The following is a 24,439-nucleotide window of genomic DNA, read 5'->3' as shown; positions in this document are numbered from 1 at the left end:
ATGAATGACTAAAATATTTTTTAGTTTTTAGTCATCCATTATTTTATATTTTAATTGCTAGTATTTTAATTGCTAGTCGATGCTTATGTTGATGCTTAGGTTCTATCTGACATTTCTGTCAAAATTGAGTTATTCACATATTCTTATTAAATGACAACTTATTTACATTATGAGATGTTTTTTGTTTCGGATGTTAACAGTTTAAGACTTTTTATAAAAAAATGCTACATACATACTGTTTGCTATGAAATGTAAAATCTTTGAAGCTCAATATCTTTAAATCATTCACAAAGCAGATAGAACCTTTTAATTACAAGGTGACGATATATATAGACTGAGTATATATTTCAACAAAAAAACACTGCTTTCGGCATGCCTTCTCAAAGCAATTTTATTGGTTTTCATTGAACTGTCTGACACTTAAAGAGTCCTCAAACAACATTTAACATTACACATCAGCAGTAAAAATAATCAGTGAAAAGAACTGTCTCATAATCCATATAATATATTATTAACACAAATTAAACAGGTGAAATGCAGTCTGAATATTTTACGTATCTGTTAACCATTACTTCTGTAGTTACTGTCCACAAATAAGTTTAAGCTAGAGTTCAAAACATAACAGTTAAGTGCTGAGGTATAAGATTCTGTCTTCATCCATTTTGAACTCTAAAGAACACTCAGTTATAGTAGTCAGTTAAAAGACCTTGACATGATAATTATATAAACATGCAACAGATACATTAAAGTCCACGGTCTTGTTAAAACTCACTAATATTTCACTTGAAAAGTTAGGGATCAAACTAAAAGATTAATCATTCAGTTAAAAGCACAAAAAAGAAAGAAAGATAGTCTCCTTATATGCTGTAAAAAACATCTTTTGTCTGTTGGACGAGATTTGTACTTTGTGTGCTTTATTCAGAAACCAAGTAATCATGAAAAAAAGAGACATTTACTGATATTTAATAAAAAATAAAATAAAATAAAAAAACGCCTGGTGGCAACGTGCTGGTAAGTTGACAAATGTGAGAAGATTTACAAAAAAGGTGTTTGCCTGGCTAATGATCAATGAAAACATGTTGTGTCAGCTGTGTTTAGTCATGTTCTTGTGGTAATACTGTGCATTTTAAGACACTTATTAACTTCTAGGGGCCCGTTTACAGCTCGTATTAAGCATTTTGGTTGATCAGATTTTCCATTTGTGATCAGATCTACAAATAAATAAGTACTTTTAGGGTGGCCTAGGTGATTGTCTTCAGAAACTATTTTTGTTATGCTGGTTAAAAGTCTCTTCGCATTCTGGTAACAATAATATAATTAAGTGGTCCAAAACTATATGTCTTTTAATATTCTGTGGAAGATGTAGACCAAGTTAAGTTTGTCCAATCACAATGTTTGTCCTGAAAATATTTGATTTCATACCTCTGCAATTACAGATCAATTACAGATTACATCATCAGCACATTCACAGATGAGGTTTAGATAAAGAATGGAAGGTAAACATCAAAAACCTACCTTTTTTTTAAAGTTTGCTATTGTAATTACTAATTGTATTATAAAGTTTAACTTTGAAAAAAAGTTACGTAATGTATTACAGTGATGTTGTATAGTGAAAGTTTATTTATTCAGGAGGCATGGCTTTGGATGGTGATTTGCAGTGTGGGATGTAGGCTTTCATTGCTACGAGGCTAATGTTAGCATTTTCCAAGATCTCCTATTGCATTGTTAATACCAGGTGTAAACAAGCCTGTAATGTAGATATTCACAATATCGAACACATTCAAACAGCCACCAGAGACTACCTGCTCTGTACCTACTAAACTAATTCAAACATTATAAGTCATGTTGACACTTGTCATGTTTAAACAAAACTTGAAGATTTGTTCAGCGCATTTCAACAACATGTCTTGTAGTGTTTAAAGGAATACTAATTTTAAAAATAGGTTCAACTCCACTATAGTTAAACAATTTAGCATGTTTAGCTTAGCATAATTCAAAGAGTTTTAATAATTTTCCTATTTAAAGTTTGACTCTTCTGTAGTTACATTTTTGTACTATGACCGACAGAAAATGAGAAGTTGCTATTTTCTAGGTCAATATGTCTAAGAACTATATTCTCATTCAAGTGAAATAATCAAGGAACCTTGCTGCTTTACCATGGCTGCAGCAGGCACAATGATATTAGCCAACAAGTTTAGGGGCTACATAATATCTTTGCGCCTGCAGCAGCCAATGGTATGGCAGCAAAGTTTCTTGACTATTACGAGGTAATGCTAGTCATCCCTAGTCATATCAGCCTAGAAAATAACAACTTTTCATTTTCTGTTTTTCTTAGTGCATGATGTACCCACAGAAGGATAATACAATTAATTTTTTGAGTGAGATGCTATTGGTCTAATCCAGGGGTGGGCAAACTTGGTCATGGAGTGCCGGTGTCCTGCATAGTTTAACTCTAATCAAAAACACCTGAACATGCCAATCAGTGTCTTAATGGTCACAAGAAATCTATAAGCAGGTGTGTTTGATTAGAGTTGCAGTTAAGCTGTTGTCACATTAGAGTTTGAGCATGCGATTTTCTGTCATGCGGCGCTACGAAAAGGGGCAGGATTAGACATTTTTAAAAGCGAGCGATTGCTCCATGTTTTAAATTTCTGTCCAGAGATGTCATGTTTTGATCCTTGATTGGTCTCACGCAGTCAAGTGACGCATGACCCTGCATTTCCGGTCTGACGCATTTGCGAGCGTTTGAATGGAAGTCCATGAGAGGAAAAGCCCAGTGTGACCGCTGCTTTAAACTGTACAGTCCTTCCAGGACCAAGTTTGCCTACCCCTGGTCTAATTCAATAAACTATGCTAAGCGAAGCTAAAAGTGCTCCTGCCAGACCTGGAGATCAGCTGAATGGATTCAAAACTGATAAAACTCAATAGTTTAACTTTAGGAGGCTGGAGAAATGAGCTTGAAATTACAACCTCTTTTCAGATCCCATTTAGATCTGTTTTTAGAATGGCCCACTTGCAAACGGGGTCTCTGATACTGATGAAGTTGCTTTTTTCTGTCAGCAGGAGGCGCTGTTTCCTGATTTTGTTGACCTGAGTAATGCGTTGCTGCCAAACCCTTTTTGTTCCTCCCAGTTATAAGAGATCACAGCAACAGATTTGTTTTTTTTTTTAGTATAGTGATCTGGATAGAGTAACTTTTGTGTAAGTGCAGCTGAAAACAGTACAGGAATGGAGACACATTCACAAGCTGGTGAGCAACAAGCAGAGCAGTGTTGCTCAAGTGTTTGTACGTGGTTTCCTCTTGGCTTTCCTGGCGTACAGGAAGTACATGGTGTGTCCCGTAAAAATGAACAGGACGGAGATGATGACAAGAATGCCAAAGTGTTGTGGCTGAGGCGCAGCGATGACCATGAGAAAGTGCAGCAGGTCCATTAGGTAGTTCATGGAGCTCTGGACACCGTTCACCACCCCTCGCTCTGATTCACAGATGCTCTCCTGCAGGAGCTGAGTCACTGTCAGGTCAAATGACCATAGACCTGCAAAACAGTAGACATTTTTATCTTAAGTTGGTTAAAAATTTATGCTGATTTAAGAAATCTTCTAAATAATATAATTCTTACTAAGTTTTAGGATCTAATATAACTGATTTATATCTAATATAACTGATAATATAACTTTTAGGATCTAATATAACAGGTGAACCCTCTGTATTTACTCTGGTGTAGTCTTCTCTTGATTGTTGACTCTGACACATATACACCCATCTCCTGGAGAGTGTTCTTGAACTGTCCAACTGAGAAGGATGTTTTCTTCACCAGAGAATGAATTTTTTGGTCATCCATCACAGTTGTTTTCCGTGGTCTTCTGGGTCTTTTGGTGTTGTTTTGGTGTTTCTTTTTAAGAATGTTTTGACCACGCTTAATGTTTTTGCTATCTCTCTGATGGGTTTGTTTTGTTTTTCAGCCTATTGATGGCTTGTTAGACTAATAGTGACAGCTCTTTAGATCTCATCTTGAGAGTTGACAGTAACATATTCCAAATGCAAATTGCACACTTGAAATAAACACTGAACCTTTTATCTGCTCATTGTAATTGGAATAATGAGGGAATAACACACACCTGGCCATGGAACAGCTTAGAAGCCAACTGTCCAATTACTTTTGGGCCCACACAAGTGGGAGTTACCCATGCAAACTGTTGTAAAGCTGCGGTCACACTGGGCTTTTCCTCCCATAGACTTCCATTCATACGCATGCGAATGCGTCAGACCGGAAACGCGGGGTCATGCGTCAAGTTTCGCAGACATGACATCTCTGGACAGAAATTTAAAACATGGAGCAATCGCTCGCTTTTAAAAATATCTAATAAGCTTGTTTAATCCTGCTTCTTTTCGCAGCACCGCACGACAGAATATCGCATGCTCAAACTCTAATGTGACCGCAGCTTAATTCCTACACAGTTTACCTGATTTGGATGTAAACACCATCAAACGCCCCACAACCTTTTCATTTGGGTTGTATTTATCTAATATAATACTGTATATTTAGAATGTTAGAAATAACAGATTTTTATCAAAAAATAAGCTTTCCTTTCTATTCATCAAATAATCGCCAAATATTGTGCATCACAGTTTTTCCAAAATATTAGAAAAGTAAATCTATTACGCAGCAACTGTTTAACTGTGCAACTTAATAAAATGTTTTTAGCAACAAATCAGCATCTATTTTAAAATGTATTTCAGCAAAGTTTTCAAAACTTTCAATGCAAAATAAAAAATCCCCAAAACATTTAAATAGATCAGGAGGAATTGTATTTATTGTTAATAAAGGGATATGATAAAGCAGATATCTACTCACCAACTCGAGCTGTAATGACTCCAAGAAACAGCAGGATGATGGATATATAAGACTCTGGTTCTGTCCCTGCCGGTGCATTCTCAAACAGCACGGTGTTATTGGTCCAGTGAATGGAGGAACGGTCGGGCAGCAGAGGCTGATTGATACCTCCACGCAATGGGTATCCGTGCCTCTGATGACCTCCAGTCATTCCACCCACATCCGACACATTCCCTATATTGAGTACGCTGAGGTCTATGGGACTCCCGGGGGCAAATACAGAGCACACACAAAGCAACAGGCAAAGCATGTGCAGAGCGCTGGAAATGACCCCAGTGTTGACCAGGCCGAATGCTTTCCGCAGCTTTGTGAACAGGACAGTGCCCAAAAGCCCCGCCACCGCCGATACGCCCATCAGAATGCTGAGTAGGGAACCACTGATGCCCTGCGTGTAGGCATAACCCGTTGTGATGCAGTCGAAACCCAGTACCGTGGTGTATAGAAATGCAAGGCCCAGGCCGGCTAGGAAAACAGGTTGTCTGTAGTAAGCCCTCCATCCCTCCTGGCAGGTGCTGAGGAGCCCACGCAGGCGCTGGATGCACATGGGGATTCTGGTCATTTCTTGTAAATGCAGGCCACTGGAAGTTTCCTCTGAGATGGCTGGAGCTGGACATGATGAGGTTCTGCCTGAATAAAGGAAGTGAATTTGAATTGTATATTTAGTCAATGTGAATGTGAAGTTTAAATATTGGTTAATCTATTCTTCTGTTATAGTTGGTAATTCTTCTCTCTATCTTTCTTTCATTCATTCGTTTTGTTTTTTTCCCTTTTTATTGTTTTTGTTTTTTCTTCTGCTCATTATATTGTTTTGCTGTTTTTTCCTTTCATCCAATCAGCCATCCATTGCTTGTTTCATAAACCCATCTATTCATCCATCCACCAATCAATCCATTAATAAATCCATCCCTCAGTTAATCCATTCATCCTTATATTAGCCATTTTATCCATCCACACATCTATCCAATGATCTTTTCTTCTACACATCCATCCATTCGTCCATTTATTAATCACTCACTCCTTCCATTCATCCATCCATCCATCCACCCCAATGGGTTATTTTATCCATTCAATTTTTCCAGTCATCCATCATTAATTTCATTAACCCATTCAATGTTCTGTAAACCCTGCTGTTGTCATTAATAAAGATATGAAGTTACTATAACTTGACATTACTTAAAATACCAAGTTTTGGCATCAAAACTTAAACAAGTGTGTTTTATACTCATTAGGCAGCAAAAAAGTTTTAATTAATGTTTTAAGTTCTCTGAGCTTAACATTTTGTCACCTTGGAATTATAAGGTTCTAGCTTTCTAAATGATTTTGAGAGAATGAGCTTTAATTTTTTGCATTCCATAGCAAACAGTATGTGTGTAACATTTGTTTTTTAAATAAAAAGTCTTAAACTGTAAACAACTTATAAAAAACATTGCATAATGTAAATGAGATGTCATTTAATTAGAATATGCCAATAACATAATGTTGACAAAAATGTCAGATAGAACCTTATAATTCTAAGGTGATGATTTTAATTTCTTTAAATGATTCACCATGTCTCTGGTTGCGCTGAAAATTTTTCCTTGACAACTATGATGATATATCGATAAATGTTAAATGACACAAGACGGTAATTTTGCTTGTGATGCTGAATTTTGCTGAAGAGCAGCAGGACAGAAGCACTACCTGAACCCATCTGACAAAAGAAAAAAAAAATTAGAAATTAGATATTTAAATGCTTATAAACATTTTTCCTAATTGATATACATGCAAGGGCAATACAGTTGCTAAGTGGGTAGCACTGTTGCCTCACATCAAGAAGATTTCTGGTTCGAGTCCCGCTGGGTCAGTTGGCATTTCTGTGTGGAGTTTGCATGTTCTCCCCATGTTTACGTGGATTTCCTCCAGGTGATCCGGTTTCCCCCAGAAGTCTAAAGACGTGTGCTATAAGTGAATTGGGTAAGCTAAATTGTTCGTATTGTATGTGTGTATGTCCTGGTCCTCCAGGTTGGTGGTTGAGCGTTGGGCTAACAACCCACCTCGTAAAAATTAAATGTTATGAAACACCAACATGGTGCGGCTAAATATCAACTTTGATATAAACGGCCCTGAAAGTAAGTAAAAAAAATAAAAAATCGAATATTAGCCATTTTAAGTTATCTGTACTTAAACATTTAAGTTAATACAATGAAGAGACCCCATCTAGTCAACTAAATTAATTGAATTGTTGATTTCCCATTACTCAAACGAACTGAGGGAATCACCTTTCTCAAATCATTTGAGTAGTCTTAACTTATTAGGGTTTACAGTGTGGTCATTATATCAGTTTACCATCAATCCATAGAGCATTAATTTCAACCATCCATCCACCTGCCCAGTAGTTGTTACATCTATCTATTCATTAATTTATTCATCCATCCATCCATATATATCTCAATTCATCCACCCAGTGCTTGTTTCATACACCAATATTTCCACCCATCCATGATTCATTCCATTCGTCCATCATTTTCTTATTATATAATTTATTTTTATTATCATCAATGTTCAGGACATTTACCATGTTTAGTTAAGTTAATACATCTGGTCTCGCTTTGCCACAGGCCAATTATATACTCTCTCCAAACTCCTTCTATCTCCATATTTAATATATTTTTGAAATATTTAGTCATGGTTCATGGTTATCAAAGGTGTCTCTGCCAATTATTAACTCGTCAGTAATTATAAATGTTCTGCGTGATTTTTGGATCTGTTCTGGTGTGAGTTTGACTTGCTGCTTTTTGCCCTGCTCTATCCATGCATGGACTTGTAGACTAATTACATGGTAGTTAATAATATCAACATATTTTGATGAAAGAGATCCTGACTAGTTATTTGAATTGAAGTCTAGGAGGCGACGCAGTGACACAGTAGGTAGTGCTGTCACCTCAAAGCAAGAAGGCTGCTGGTTCGAGCCTCGGCTGGGTCAGTTGGCATTTCTGTGTGGAGTTTGCATGTTCTCCCTGTGTTCGTGTGGGTTTTCTCCGGGTGCTCCGGTTTCCCTGTACTGCCAAAAGACATGCGGTGCAGGTGAATTGGGTAAGCTAAATTGTCGGTAGTGTATGAGTGTGAATGAGTGTGCGTGGATGTTTCCCAGAGATGGGTTGCGGCTGGAAGGGCATCAGCTGCATAAAAAAGTGCTGAATAAGTTGGCGGTTCATTCCGCTGTGGCGACCCCGGATTAATAAAGGGACTAAGCCAAAAAGAAAATGAATGAATGAATGAATGAAGTCTAGGAAAGAAACTGTTCAGAATGTTTGGGCACTAGTTTATGTTTGGAAACATTACCTTTTAAACATCTTCTTTCTCTTTTCTTCTCTAGATAGCTTTGATGTTCCATTGCTGGAGGTTTGACAGACAGTGCAGGTACGATACGATAAACTCTGGAGAGGAAGATGAACTCTACAATGAGGGACACCACATTCCATCCTAAGATGAAGCCACAGCCAACCACATTAGAGGCCAGGGTCATTACCTGACCCACCGCCAGGGGAGCCAGGATGTTGGTAACCTGATCAATCCGCCTCATCGTAGCATTCATTCCTACATCAGGAAGAAATAAAAACTATTATTTGGTGTTTAATCTACATGTGTGCTTATTATAGCATTGTAGTGTTAGTATAACAACATGTTAACATTTTACTGTATGCTTTTTATGCAACATTATGGAACTGCTTCATGGTTTAGTAATTGATGCTTTTAGAAACTATGATGCTTAGAATGCAGTTGTTGAACTTGCATGTTTGTAAGCACTTTTAAATTACCTACAGTGGATAAAAAAACTTGTGGATGTCAAAATTGATAAAAATAGTATTTTCTTTTTTTAATGATTTAATCTGCATCATTTAAGAAAATGAGTAGGAAGTGTCCAGGCCCTTGCCTTGAATGACTTCAGCACATCTGCACCACAAGACTTGTCTTTCACATTCCTGTGATGTTGATCAATCTTCTTCTGTCTCTTCCACAGGTCACGGACTGTAGTGGGTTTCGTGGTTATAACTTTGTTTCCAAGTCTTTTTTTTGAGATTCCAGATATTTTTCAATCAAGTTTAGATTAGGACTGTAGGCTGCCATTGCATTATGTTAGTGTTTTCAGCTTCAAGGAACTGCTTTACCCAATGGCTCATACGAATTGATGTCTTATTTTGAATGATGAGGAATGGCATGTTACTGAAGGTGCTTCTGATAAACATTTCCATTTACTCTGCTATATATCTGTTTAAATGGATAGCTTGCCCAAAACTCATCCTTCACTTGTCACAAACCCAAAAAAAAAAACTCAAACAGGTTTGGAACAAGGGTGTACATTGCTATCCCTTTTACACAAATTACTGGAAGGATCTGAAAATGCTTAAAACTGCAGTTTTAGTAGCTTTAAATACCACAAGGCAGCGGTGTTAAAATTTAGGAAATAGTATGTTTTTTGCTGACTTTGATTTCAATTGTTTGTGATTTCCAGTAACCGATAAGCATTGTCTAAGAGAAGTAAAATGTCATACCTGCGAGGTGACCACGGTTGTAGCCTGTGATCACCACTATCCAATCCCTCTGGATGGCAATGGTGAGAGCTGTGCTGGCGAGGTTCGCCACATCTGCCAGGATGATCACCACCGTATAACAAACCACCTTGTGTGAGTTGTGTGATGCAACAAGTTACTATGTATGCTATGTCATAGCAGCGGGAATGCTTATGTTCAGCAGGGGTTAGGGAGAGATTGAAGGTACAAAGTGCTACTATAAACAGAAGATTTTGACCTGAATCCTGAAAGGTATTAATAAAGGAGAGACTTACAGTCAGCCACCCATCCCAGATTTCCTCAATCCATTTTTTGTATGAGAAAACCAACATAAGCACAATGCTGCAGACAGTCACTGAGGTGTTCTGAATGAACAGGGATGCATGGGCCACTGTAGAGAAAACAGATTAACATAACATTTATGGTACCCTTCTATTAAACTTATTTTAATGAATAAAAAAACTGACATTCATAAATGCATCACTTATTTTACCTTTGTTCCTTGGGTTGCGATCGACCCAGTCTCCTATCAAGGCCCCTAATAAGAGCACCGATCCGGCCACCACTAGTCCAAAGATGGCAGTTAACAGTAGGTTATGTCCATAGAGCTCAATCAGGAAGACAGAGATGGCGAAATGCCACATGCGATCACCCTGGCACATGAAAAGCAACAATCAGCTTGAAATATCATGTCATATTTTGTGTGCTCTTCTTAAAGTATGATTTAAAAATAAATAAATACTTTGCCAGAGCTCATGTGTGCCAGCATTGCAGATCTCCTTACCCACATAGATAACGCTCCACTCACATAGATGAGGAACTTGGGACCCTTGAGGTAGATGAGGGCTGATCCTAAATGATAAAGGGTCTTGAAATATTGATTTCTTGCATGATGTATGCTTTTGTTATAGAATAAACAGTTTCATACCAGACAGCCTGTTTTTCACCTGTGGCGGCAGGCTTTTTTTTACACAGATCTACCAACTACCTGTGCCGTTATTTCAATGACAAATGTCGTGAGCTCAGTATTAGAAGTCGAGATTGCATTTATGTAATAGCCTACACAGCATGCGGATCTCTTTGCTTGCGCGCCGATTTCCTCTGCTCGTGCACAAAACTTCTTGCACGCCCCTTCAAATATATAATAATAATAATAATAATAATAATAATAATAATAATAATAATAATATAAAATCTTGTGCGCTCTCAAACAAACGCTGCTGAATGCGATTTAGTGCGTTTATGTAACGAGTATGTTTCTAGCATTTATTAGATTTGCTAGGAATATTTATGAATGTCTCCAATAAACCTACAGAGCAATATTAATGCGTCCTGAAGTCAGTCAGCACGTAACCCTGAAAGGGTTAAACACATGACGCACAGCACTTTTACGATTACAGAAAAGTTCGCGCTGTTATAATTCACTTACCTTTAATACGTTTTGGTGTGGTTATTGCCTGCTATTAAAAAAAATAAATGTTTTGAATGAGAAGCTGTAACGTTAGCAGTGGCGGGATCAATTTTGGCGTGGCGCCCCGCCATGGAAGAATGAATGTAGCGGAACCATGTACTTCAAGAAAAAAAAGAAAATTCTATCAATAATTACTGCTCTAAACCAAAGACTATAGAATACACAATACATGCCACTTGTAATTTTTTGAATGGGGGAAAGTGTAACGTTCAATATGCTGAATAAAGCCCCTCCTACTAGTACGGGAGCCAATCATCGATCGCAAAAGCCCGTTTTCTAGTACACGAGCCAATCATCAATCGCTATATTGGAGGACCTATGACGTCAATTTGTAGGCTAATCGGCTGCTAGCATAAAACTGGTTCCCTCGTGAATAAGCTTTTTGAAGATTGCAAATAATAAGCTCTGTGTTCAAACACTGTTCATGACACTTACACGTTTTGTCCAGTCGGATAATCCTCAGACGAAAATACAACTTTGAGCACTTTTAGATCCTAAATACAAACACAAGACTTGAAAAGCTAACATAAGGCTATAAACGGACTACAGTGCCCTCGGGGCGCTCGCATGTGACGTCAGCACCACCCGGCTACAGGCAACTTTTCAAGCTTATTTTTTTTTAGAAATAATGTCCATGACAAAGAGTTAATCTCTATGCTTATTATAGTATAATCCACGGTATATATTATAAACAAATGAATACGCAAAAACACATAGACCTATGAGATTTTTGGATCGTTTTTACGTGGGAAATACATCTGTTTTGCTTTACGGTTGTTCTAAAAGTTTTAAAAACTGTTTAAAACTGCCTACATAGTATTATCATAACACATTTAAATAAGTGTATCGCTCGAGTGCATAAAGCCTGCTTACCTTAACAGACGACAGAAATGAGGCGTGAGGAAGTGTATGAAAATGCCTGCAAGTTCCATATAGACATAGAGCAACATTCAATATTCCTTTTTTGTCACGAAATACACTGAAAAGCAGCCCATACAGTCAAATATGATGTACATTTTACGGAGGATATTGCTGTCATGACAGAGTTAAATGTGTTCAGATGAAGAAAAAAAGACAAAAAATCACTTGATCGCGTTAAAATGACAGTTAACATGCGTGTATTTTTACACATTTATTCATACGTTTGCATTACTGAGAGCAGGAAAAAGACAGGCTGCACTAGTAAGCAGTACGTTATCTTCATATTATTGTTTATTAAAATAAATTATTATTTTTTAAATAAATTATCAACAAAATTAATCTGTCTCGACAGCCTTTACAAGTGAAGGAATTATCTGCACACAATCTGAATTCCCAATTAGAATAATACTACAAACTATAAAATACTATTCATGAAAATACCTAAATAACAGACTAATCCAAATGCCTATCACGAGCGAGCTGCGCTCTAGACCAGATCAGCTCGATGACGTGTAATGTCTCCGACACCGCCTGTAGTCCCAATTAGCAACTTGATAGCAACCGTCTTTTTAAAGAAGCATAACCGATTTAAAAATTCAAGAGTGTGGTGTAACTGATGTGTTTTATGTTCTAGAACAAAACGTGAAAGTATTTTGAGTTTGTGTTTTACACGAACCTTATTTAAGCGATTTTACTGAAACCCCATTGAAAAAACCCGGGACGAGGGAACCGGAACTGCTAAAATGCTAACTCGCTTCCGGATTTTTGCATACAAATTGACGTCATAGTTTCTCCACTCTATATTCTGGGGGAGGGGGGGAGGACCAGACGTGAGTTTCCAGTATGTCTGAGCATTCTGTTTGAATGGGGAAACATTAAATTCTCCAATATTGCCTGCCAAGTTTACGAATAAATTTCATATTAGGCATCATCAATAAAATAAAATTTCTTTCAAACAAAAAAAACAAAATATGCAGAAACTGATGTCTGGACCAAGCCCCTTCCCCAGAGGATCGTCAGTCTATAGCGATTGATGAGTGGCTCCTGTATTAGAAGGCAGGCTTTTTCACCATATAGCGATCAATGATTCGATCTTGTTCATCAAATTGACAGTTACACTTTATTTTAATTGATTGTTATTTGTTTTTGTTTTTTTTATTAACTCAATGCCACAAGAACGAGAGGTATTAAATTTCACATAGTTTCTGAAAGAGAAAAAACAAATATGTATAAAAAAATTAAATAAAATTACATTTACAAATTAAATGTTTTCAGAGCATTACATGTTTTCAGTGCTTTTTTTGTTTTGTGATTGTTCTGAAAGATTTACATATACTTTAAAGTCATTCACAAAATGGGTAAAGTTTGGTTTACATTGAGCCAAGTTTTTTCTTATGTATATGGTATTTTCCTAACAGCATAAACAAATTAAAAATATATTGTCCTTTACAGTTCAAGAACTCATTATCAGACAGTTACACTTTATACCCATTAAAAAAAATAGAAGTGACAGGTCTTGTGTATTCTGTAGTCTTTGTCTAAAAAGACTACGCTACTGAAAAATTTATATATCTGCAACCTGGTTAACAGTAAGTTTATTTAATACGTAAAGGCAATATTCCTTGGACTATACAGGGGTGATGTGTTTGATTATTGGAATGTTGTGGTGCTTTTAAAGGGACTGTTTACCCCAAAGTGAAAATTCTATCATATTTTCAACCCATCAACCCAATGAGTTTCTATCTGCTTGTTGACCATTAAAGAAGATATTTTTAAGAAAGCTGGAATCTTGAAATGACTCCCATAGCATTTTTGGTTTTAAGGTTTGCAACCACTTAGTAAGAGTAGAGTAAATAGTGAGTACATTTTCATTTTTGGGTAAAGTATTCCTATATGTTCATCCACTTCAGAAAGATTTTTTTTTCTTTTGTTTACAAACAGATTGTGCTAAAGTTTTAAACTAAAGATGATGCTATGTCCACTGTATTGGGTCAGACAGTAATGTCACATCACATACTGTAACTGTTTTCATTATAGGTCACTATTGATTTTTATGTGAAGGATGTAGGCCAGGGATCACCAAACTTGCTCCTGGAAGTCCAGTGTCCTGCAGATTTTTAGCTCCAACCCTAATCAAACACACCTAAACAAGCTAATCAAGGTCTTACAAGGTATACTTGAAATACCCAGGCAGGTGTGTTGAGGCAAGTTGGAGCTAAACCCTGCAGGGCACCGGACCTCCAGGAATGAGAATGGTGACCCCTGATCTAATGTAGGCTATCAAACACACATGCAAAAACTTTGGGACATAATCTTAAAACAAAGCTTTGGAAATATGCAACTCTATATTACTTTTTTATCGTAATAGTTTTCATAACTAATTGTTATTAACTCATTTATTTTGTCCTTGCTATGATAAAAGTACATAGTTGTTTTGCAACATACTAATATTCAGCTTAAAGTGCATTTTAAAGGCTTAACAAGGTTAATTAGCTCAAGTTAGGTTAAATAGGCAAGACATTGCACAATGGGGGTTTGTTCAGTGGCTAAATAGAATAGAATGTGTCCAATAATATTGCAGTTTTAATTTTTACACTTTTTTTCTCCAAAACAAACAAAAACATAATAAGAGAAATATACTGTGAAATATTTGAAAAACAGTAAACATTTCATTCTGTACAGTATATGTTTTTGTAGATTAATTGAACAATCAAAATGCACTGTATGTAAAGTGTTTGTTTCTGTAAAGTTTGCTATTGAGGCATTTCATTTTAGTTTAATCAGCTGACTACACTAAATTAACATGTAAATCCAGTGTACAAATGAAATAAGCTTAGCTGTTGCTATTAATAAGTCAAAAATGTATCTAGAAAACCTTAAAATGCTGTTGCCGCATTGCCCACACAGCTAACAGAACCAAACCATAACAAATCAAACCAAACCATGTGGGTGGTGTATTGTTACACCTTTACAAAATGATGATGTTTTTAAACGTAAACATCTTGATAACATAGTTAAAAATAGTTTATGACTTTATTAATTGCTTTCCAGCTTGTTATAAATTGTATAACATGTTCATTTATTCAATAGTGTATAATGCTGAGAGCGTAATACTGAGAGTAAGCAAGAGGTAAGTGTTTTAACAAAATCTGAGCACAAATGGTCATGAGACACATTAGAACACACCAGATACAAACATGTACTCAAGCTCACGTGCGGTCAGATCACTGACTACCTCTTTTAAATTAACATTTAGCACAAATGAACTGAGATACCAGGTGGAAACATAACAGTGAAGTACTATACTGGTCGCTTTTGCCATTTGCATTTATGATGAAGGAGAATTGAGGATATTAATTCATGAACTATGAACTATTTGTGTGTGTGTGTTTGTGTGTGTTTGTGTGTGTGTGTGTGTGTGTGTGTGTGTGTGTGTGTGTGTGTGTGTGTGTGTGTGTGTGTGTGTGTGTGTGTGTGTGTGTGCGTGCGTGCGTGTGTGTGTGTGTGTGTTTAATCATTTTTTTTTCCCTCAGTTAATTATTCTGAATATTTGATCTAAAAAGCATTGAAATGTTAATGAAACAATAGATCAAGTATAGTTGGTTGGTTCAAACTTTTTTGGGTAGTGCCAGGAAAAGTGTATAGAAAGTATAGATTATCAGATATTGAAAATAATTAGTGTTTTGCAGAATTAAGATTTGCACTCTGGTTAGGTTCTAATTGCATTTCGATACCCTGCACTCTACATGTGTAATTACAGTAATGTTAAATCAAATCCAATCTAATTACACTTTTTTTGTGAGAAAATTTGACATCAAAAAAATGTAACAACTCACTTTGTATACATGCATCGTTAGCATCTTTCAGTGGATCTTTTTGTAATTTTTGACAATGTGTCAATGTGAAAAACACAGTACACACTGTAAAAATATCTGCAGTTTTCTGTATTTTGTGATTCGTGTTTGCTCATTGTTTATGCAGCTGTTGACATTAATAAGTTTGAAGAATAAGGAAATTTTATTGACTTTTTAAATAGTTTGACATGATAACAAGCCTGCCTGGTAATAAACTGCCAGTCATTTTTCTGTTATTTTACCAACTCAATAATGTACACCGTAAAATAAACATCTGTTAATTAGTTTATGTACAGTTGTAAATTGGATTATGTGTTGTTGATCTCTGCTCTGTCAACTTTTGATATAGAAATTGCCATTCTACAGTTTAACAAAGTTACATTTATAGACATCTTAGTTGTCTGAAATAATATAATATGTAAGAAATAATATATAGAGAAAGAAATAAGTGCACTGGCAGCTTATTAAATGGTTTTTGTACCGTATACTACACTAACCCAGACAACATTTCACTTTAAACTATTCAAAATGTTAATAAAAGTCACTTTATCAAACTTTTCAAGGTTAAAAGTTGTTGAAAAAAAGATTAAAGTCCCAAAATGTAATTTAAAAGTATAAATAAAGAATAAAAAAAACAAAAACACATGGATCTCAATATATGGGAAACTGCTAATTTACAGATATATTTTAAATTGTATATATTCTTTATTACACAATATATTGTTTCAAACTTTTAAAATGTCAATAAAAGTCACTTTGCTAAACTGTGCAGTTAAATTTTCAACATCAGAGCAGAGATCAGGGTGCCATAGTGCCATTTATAACCCTAAGTAAATGTGAAAAAAAAAAAAAAACTTGTGAATCGTGAAAATACAGACACGTTAACAGATTTTTTTTTTTACAGTCTAGTCATATATATGGTAATAATAAAGCAGTAATTTAGTATCAAAAACAGCAACACATATTTAAGTAAAACAAACATACGTGGTATATTCCTGGCTTTGACCACAGATGATTCTCTGTCATTATCATTGTCAAACTCCACAGCAACACCAGCACACTGGACCCCTTCTGTTCTCAGAGACATCCTGCATCAACAGCAGCCCCGAATTACAGTTAGCCCATAAGAGTAATTCATAAACAAACCTTAAGGTTTAAAGAAATGTTGACACTTTTTCTGAGTTCTGTTGCTCTATTATGTACAAATCCATTACAAACACTCCAAACAATATTTATGTATTCTAACTGCGTATAAAATAAGAACAGGATTTTTGCATATAATCGATAAATCCAATGTGTTTTAAATGCTTCTTATTAATTCATATATTGTTTGGAGTAAGGAGCTGCATCAATATAGCCCCTAGATATTAAGTAAAGCAATGTATACAAGAAAATATGCAATGCAATCAATAATTTTAGATAGAACTAAAATTGGAAAATGAACATATATTTCATAAATATGACATCTGTTGATTTTATGCCAGTAGCAACTAATCTCCATGAACAAGGAAAATAAATAAGTGAAAAAATAATGAATATGTGCAACAATGCACACTTACATGAATATGTGTCAGCAGAACCTGACAATCATGGTATAAGAAAAATTGTAAACCAAGGAGCACCTTGAGCTTAAGTGAATCTAAAAACATCCAACTATCATATGATGCATGTCATCATCAATACTTTTTATTTTTTATTTTTTTGGTACTTTGCATCATATTTTTTATACTGTTTTTGTTTAGCATTGTTTCTTCAGACTATCATTTCATATTGTGCTCTATCGTTTATTGTGTGGTGTCACAAAATGCTTTGTTTACTGTAATACTTTTTCATAAGTTATATGAGTGCAATATTACATGCCAATACAGGGATGTAGGCAGAAAAATGAATAACACCACCATGAGAAAGTTACAATCTTGATAGTCCAGTGTTTACACTTTGCATTTTAGTTTGCGATACATTTATTTTTTATTTCAACACTCTTAATCAAAAACCTGATCTAAACCTCTAAAAAAATTGATGTATGACCACATACCGTGTGAGTGAGTGCATTTCTGACATGTAAAAAACTTATAGTGCTTTTACTGTGGTCAAATAAATGGAAAAATACTATATCATGAATATGACATATATGACTTTCTGCAGAAGAAAAAATATTATCAGACATACTGTAAAAATGTCATTGCTCTGTTAAACATCATTTGGGAAATATTTAAAAAAGAAAAAAAATTCAAAGGGAGGCTAATATTTCTGATTGCAACTGTACATGAGTGCAATATTACACACCAATACAGGGATACAGACAGAAAAATGAAAACTAAAACTGTTAGAAAGTTACAATGATAGTCCAGTGTTTACAATTTGCATTTTAGCAAGTGATACATTTTTTTTTTTTATACTTTTAGTCAAAGACCTGACCTAAAATTCTAAATAAATTGATGTATGACCACACACCGTAGCAAGTACATTTTAGAGTATATACTTTAACATGTGGTCAAATAAATAGAAAAATACTATATCTATACTATAGTATATACAGCTGAAGTCAGAATTATTAGCCCCCTTAAATTATTAGCCCGCTGTGTATTTTTCTTCCCCAATTTTTGTTTAACGGACAGAAGATTTATTTAACACATTTCTAAACATAATAGTTTTAATAACTCATTTCTAATAAATGATTTATTTAGTCCTTGCCATGATGACAATAAATAATATTTTACTAGATACTTTTTAAGACACTTCTTTACAGCTTAAAGTGACATTTAAAGGCCTAACTAGGTTAATTAGGCAGGTTATGGTAATTAGGCAAAATATTTTATAACAATGATTTATTCTGTAGACTATCAAAAAATATAGCTAAATATATAGCTCATGGGGCTAATAATTTTGACCTTAAAATGGTTTTAAAAAAAAATGAAAACTGCTTTTATTTTAGCCAAAATAAAACAAACAAGACTTTCTCCAGAAGAAAATAAAAGAAATAACAGACATACTGTGAAAATTTTATTGCTCTGTTAAACATCATTTGGGAATTATTTAAAAAAGAAAATTCAAAGAGTGGCTAATAGTTCTTTAACTGCACATTACTTACATCACAATATGAGATATTTGCCATATCGCCCAGCACTATGACCTCAGACTTTCATATTATGTTCATGCATATGTCAATACAGAACAAACAAAAAAAAAAACTAATACACGGGTAGAAAAAAATTAAAAAATCACCTGATCGTTGACTCCCGGAGTCCTCCTTGCTATGAGCGCTTGCTGTGTCTCAAGGTTGCGTTATCCATGTGTCCAAGGTAAGGATGCTTCCATAAGGCCTGAGTTCCAGCAGTCGCACTATGAGGGGCTTGATAACATCAGTGCATGAGGGCACCATTGTATGAAAGTGCCAGAAAAGCAGAACGAGTCACAGGCTGACAAAAGCAGCCAGCATATTCCACAGCACGTGACAGAGAGGGGGGACAATGTCACCGTTCACCCCCTACATCACAAAAAAAGACCATCCTGTCACTCAAGTATCATAAACACGCAGACTTGTACAGCTATCTTTATGGGGACTACCCCTAGATAATGCATTGATGTTTATACTGATTGTGTATTCTATCCACCTACTCATAAACACAACCCTCACAGGAAACAATCTGCATTTATACATTTTTAAAACATTTAATTCTGTGCAATGTATTAGCCTTTTTCTTCATCGTGACCAAGAAAATGTTTACGCAAGGTCAGAATGTTGACATTTGATACCCCATAATGTAAGCAATACAAGGTACAAACACACACAAAGATACTGAACTTTAAAGGGGAAATTTGCCCCTGAAACTGATTTCCAAAGAGCTTTTCTATTTTTTTTTTTCTGACCAAATGTGTTTTTAACTTCTTTATTTTTTCTGTGGTTTCAAATATTCCAATTATTTGTTGCTTTATGACATTTTTAATATGGCTGACTGACTGCAATAGCCATGTGCTAATTTACCCAGAAATGTCTATAAACCCTTTATAAAAGTGACAGTTAAGGTAAATAAATAAATAGCATCATGTACAGTGACATATGATGAATCTGGTTGTATTTTAATAAACTAAAAGTAAAATTAATGTTGAGTAAAATGTATTTTTCACCATCATTTTTTTTCATTTTTTCTCCAAGAACCAACATCCACATCATGTCCACATCATGCAACAACAGAGTGAGATTGCATTGCGAGTCTCATTTCGGTCACACTGTATTTTGATGGCCCGTTTGTTGAATTTAAGTTACATTGCATCTACATGCCACCTAATTCTCATTAGATTAAAAGTAGACTGTTATGCTGGGGTTAGGGTTAGTGTGAGTTGGCGTACTTGTAAAATATCTATTAGTCAGTTATGTCTGTTGAAGGAGCAGTCTTAACAGATATTAAGCAGTCTCCTAATACTTAAATGGACCATCAAAATAAAGTGTTACCCTCATTTCTGTAACCTGCTAGTACATATATTTTATTTTTCCCCAAAATAACTATAAAACAAACATTTAATGACTATATGAAAATAAATTTTTATGGCTTTTCATGCAAATTAAGAATAATTCTTGTCTGCTTTAAAATGTTGCCTAAATGTTACATTTAAGAAGTTGATGTAATATTAAATAAAAGGTTCAACATGGACAAGTAGGAAAAGCATGAAATCATACTAAGTTGTTACATCATATTGATATTTAGTTTTTGGATTTGTGGTACTATTCATTGTTCCTATTTTATTGTTATTATCTTGTAGTGTCATTCTTATTAATTGACCTCTAGAAATAGTATAACATGTCATTAAAAAATAATTTTATATGGTCAGCTGTTTCTTATATATATATAGGCATTAAGTGCTAATTTTAACTGCAAGTAATTTTAAGTTTCTCTTTATTTAAGAATCAAAAGAAAATAAGTTATTCCTATAGGCCTATTTTGAAAGAAAACAACAAGAAACAACAGTTTTTATCTCATTACAATTGAATGCAATTTAATTGTGCTAATAAGTCAATTGTCAAACATTTTAGTAGCATAAAAACTGTGTAAACACTTGCTGACAGATGTACACACACACAGTATAAAAGGAAATACACATGGCAAAATATGTTTACGTTAATTGTGACATACATCTATTTTGGTGCTTACTTTGGTTTCTACATTATGCAACCATAGCTTTCTGCCACAAGTAGATGTCATCAGGTGGCTCCTAACTTTCCCTGATTGTTTCAATCCTTACCACAACACTCTCCAACTGGTGGGTCGGCAGTGGTGGCCAAGCCACTGGCCATCTAATCATAGCTTCCAGCTTTCCTCCTCTCTCTTACTGTATAACCAGCATGAAACTCATTCTGCTTCTTCTTTAATCCTGCGAGCAGCATGTTTCTTGCTCTACTCTTCCATGCCTAAAGCTGACATAAGTAACCATACTGACTTTGCTGGAAAGTCTCTATAATCTACCTCCACAGGAAACAGCCATGCCTGCCAACCTTTGTTTTTACACTCATGGATTAGTGGCGTGTACTTTAAGGCCTTCCTCTTATGAACCTCTTCACAACCCTCCTCCCACGGCACAGTCAGCTCAATTAAAATGATTTTACGGTCTTTATCTGACCCAAAGACAATATCTGAATGAAGAGCTGTATTAACCATTTCTGGGAACTGCAGTTTTCTTTCAACATCTACTCTTAATTCCCAAGCATCTGTGGTTTGCAGCAAGCTTAACTTTTCATAAGTTATAAAACATGTTTTCATATTCAGTGATTAAGCTACAGTAACTTAAATAAGCTTTTCATTTACAACAATAAATCCTAAATTTCACAACATTCCAAGCATTCAGGTTAAGAGTATCAGTAAGTTTTTTGAGTGACTTGTAATTCTGTGAATATAAACTAAAGATCAAACTACAGACACATCAAATGAAGACATGTCACTTTTAAAAGATTTTATATGAATTTATTACTCATTCTTTTCATTGGATATGAACTGTCATATTTTATTAAAGATGCAAACCCCCTCACTTCACTTAGGCTGCCAAATTTAGCAAACCTTTTCTTTAGGGGTCTAACAGTACATATATTCGATTATGAGTTTTAATGTGAAGGTTTTAATCTAATGCTGCAAAAAATTTTACAGTAGGCAGACACTTACAGAGGTGCTTTTTTGCCATTTTTTTGTTTATTTTCACTCATTTTTTATTTTTCTATTTTAATTTAATGTCTTTTGGCCCTAATTTCAAGCACACACACTGAAAAAAATTAAAACTCTTGACGTACGTATTAAATGTCAAAATTTACTGATATTTCTATTTGTTTATTGTATTGCCATGTCATAATTACGCCGATAATTTTTTTGTAATCAGTTAACATTCAATCAAAACAATGATTAGGCTTTTTGTATGAGAAGGTTTTATGGCTGTCATTTACAAAGTACTGTTTTTAATGATAAGGGTGCAATACCTTGAACTTTTCAGATTGACACATTTAATGAACATATAATGAATGTACTTTGCTCTTCAGATAACACTGTAAACATTTGTGATAAGGTCCCAGTTTTTATCATTATTTGACTTTATGTTGAATTTAGCATTTTCTAATTCATTTTGAAATAATAAATTATTTATTAAAATGTTATTATAAATATCATTATTTGATTAGTTTAATTATTTAAAATAGTTTAAACTAACATTGCAATTAATTAAATGCCATTTTTTGTATGTAGGTATGCTTTCTTTCTTTCTTTCTTTCTTTCTTTCTTTCTTTCTTTCTTTCTTTCTTTCTTTCTTTCTTTCTTTCTTTCTTTCTTTCTTTCTCTAGAGTTAGCCAGATGGACTTTACTGTAAAGTATTACAGTTTTCATAAAACTAACTTTGGGCAGCAAACTATTCTGCAAACAAATTATTTTAAATATAGGAGTTTAGATGCAAAAGCCTCTTAAGTGCCATCTGAATTTTGTTTTTTTCTAAAATATATTTATTTTTTCCTATATTTATGTTCACTTATTTCATATTAAAGGCAATGGAAATAAAGTATTAATTGACATAGAAGGGAAATTACACGACTTATAAGTTCATAAAATTTCAGATGGAACTTTCTTTTACATTTACATTTAATACATTTGCATTTTGTAAAACATAATAATAACAACAAGAGGATCATTACTAAACCCTATGGGCACTGATTTTTGGTCTCCTCAAATAGATGTGCTGTCTTGACACTTATAAAAGCCATTATGTATACATTTAGAAGGGATAAATACATTTTTTTACTTCTTTATTATAAGCTGCTGACAAGCTTTACTAGAAAACAATATATTACACACTTTTTAAAATTAATTTTAGAATATTTAGTTGAATTAATTTGTATTTATTTTGGTTTATGTAATTAAAAATCACTATGGTATGACAACAGTTCATTAATATACAATCCCAAATCTGAAAAAGTCGAGACAGCATGGAAAACGCAAACATAAAAAGAAAGTAGTGATTTTCAAATTTACTTTGACTTGTATTTCATTGCAGACAATATGAACACAAATATTTCATGTTTTATGTAGTCAACTTAATTTATTAGTAAATATACATACTTTCCTGTCATGCACACCTGCAACACATTTAAACAAAGTAGGGACAGGAGCAGTTTAGGGCTAGTAATCAGGTAAATTAGTTAAATAATGATGTGATTTGTAACAGGCGATGTCAACAGGTGATTGTAATTATGATTTGGTTCAAAAGCAGCATCCAAGAAAGGTCTAGTAGGAAGACATTTGGATATTTCACCTTCAACAGTATGTAACATAATACAAAAAAATTCAAAGAATCTGGAGGACTTGCAGTGTGTAAATGACAAGGGTGACAGGGATCTTCAATCCCTCAGGCAGCACTGCATCATGAATTGTAATTCATCTATAAGCGATTTCACCACAAAGTCTCAGGACTACTTTGGCAAACCTTTGTCAAGTACCACAATATAGTTACATCCACAAATGTCAGTTAAAACTGTACTGTGACATAAGGAAACCCTATGTTAACAGTGTCCACAATCACTGTTGACTTCTCTGGGCTCTGAGTCATCTGGAATGGACCATCACACAGTGAAAATGAGTACTGTGTTCAGGTAAATCAGTATTTTTGGGAGAAACAGATGCTATGTGCTCCAGACCAAAGAAGAAAAGAATCATTCAGAATGTTAACCAGCAACAAGTCCAAAAGCCAGGGTCTGTCATGGTATGGAGTTGTGTAAGTGTCCTTGGCAAGGTAACTTGCACTTGTGTGTTGGCACCATTAATGCTGAGAAGTCCATCAAGGTTTTGGAGCACAATATGCTGCTACCTTTTCCAGAAATGCCCATGCATGTTTCAACAAGACAATGCAAAACCATATTCTGCACACATCACAAAGTCCTGGCTGTGGAGGAACAGGATACAGGTACTTGACTGGCCTGCCTGTATTCCCAACCTGTCTCCAATAGAGAATGTGTGGAGCAAAATGTGACAGCTTAAAACTTTTTTACAGGAAAAATAGGACAAGTTCCTAAATGTATTTTAAGTGCTATGAAAAGGAATGGCAACCTTACAAAGTGGTAAATGCTTTACTGTCCTAACTTTCTTTGAAATGTGTTGCAAGAACTAAAATTGAAATATGTGTTTATTTAAATAGACACAATAAATATCGTGCTGTTGTATTGTCTGTATTGTAAAGTCAAAATAGATTAGAAATCACTTTCTAATTTTATTTTTTATTTTTTGC

At 34.7% G+C, this 24,439-nt stretch overlaps 1 protein-coding gene across 18 annotated transcripts; it reads right to left on the bottom strand.

The window, feature by feature from the left end:
- Window positions 1-374: 374 nt before the first annotated feature.
- On the bottom strand, window positions 375-21,100 carry si:ch211-254p10.2. Of its 18 annotated transcripts, none has more exons than XM_021466895.3 (10): window positions 20,842-21,100; window positions 18,917-19,178; window positions 16,676-16,779; window positions 10,230-10,297; window positions 9,939-10,098; window positions 9,721-9,836; window positions 9,428-9,554; window positions 8,217-8,471; window positions 4,857-5,522; window positions 375-3,536 (listed from the first exon to the last, which is right to left on the bottom strand). In XM_021466895.3, exons 3-10 carry the CDS (start codon window positions 16,776-16,778, stop codon window positions 3,277-3,279), a joined length of 1,755 nt encoding a protein of 584 aa, XP_021322570.1. In that variant the 5' UTR covers window position 16,779; window positions 18,917-19,178; window positions 20,842-21,100; the 3' UTR covers window positions 375-3,276. The 18 variants fall into 18 exon arrangements, with proteins under 18 accessions (XP_021322570.1, XP_073781536.1, XP_073781538.1 ...); XM_073925435.1 differs by having other exon boundaries at window positions 10,188-10,297; window positions 20,842-21,094; XM_073925437.1 differs by having other exon boundaries at window positions 20,933-21,030.
- Window positions 21,101-24,439: the final 3,339 nt, after the last annotated feature.

This window comes from Danio rerio, chromosome 16 (assembly GCF_049306965.1).
Source record: "Danio rerio strain Tuebingen ecotype United States chromosome 16, GRCz12tu, whole genome shotgun sequence".
NCBI lineage: Eukaryota > Metazoa > Chordata > Actinopteri > Cypriniformes > Danionidae > Danio > Danio rerio.
This window is presented reverse-complemented; position numbering and strand designations above follow the sequence as displayed.

Coding starts and splice junctions, on each gene's coding strand:
- si:ch211-254p10.2 (XM_073925435.1), bottom strand. CDS start 16,778: ATGTCTCTGAGAACAGAAGGGGTCCAGTGTGCTGGTGTTGCTGTGGAG. Junction 8,472..9,427: donor CAACCGTGGTCACCTCGCAG/GTATGACATTTT, acceptor TTCCTGATGTAG/GAATGAATGCTACGATGAGG. Junction 3,537..4,856: donor AGTCATTACAGCTCGAGTTG/GTGAGTAGATAT, acceptor ACTGTTTTGCAG/GTCTATGGTCATTTGACCTG.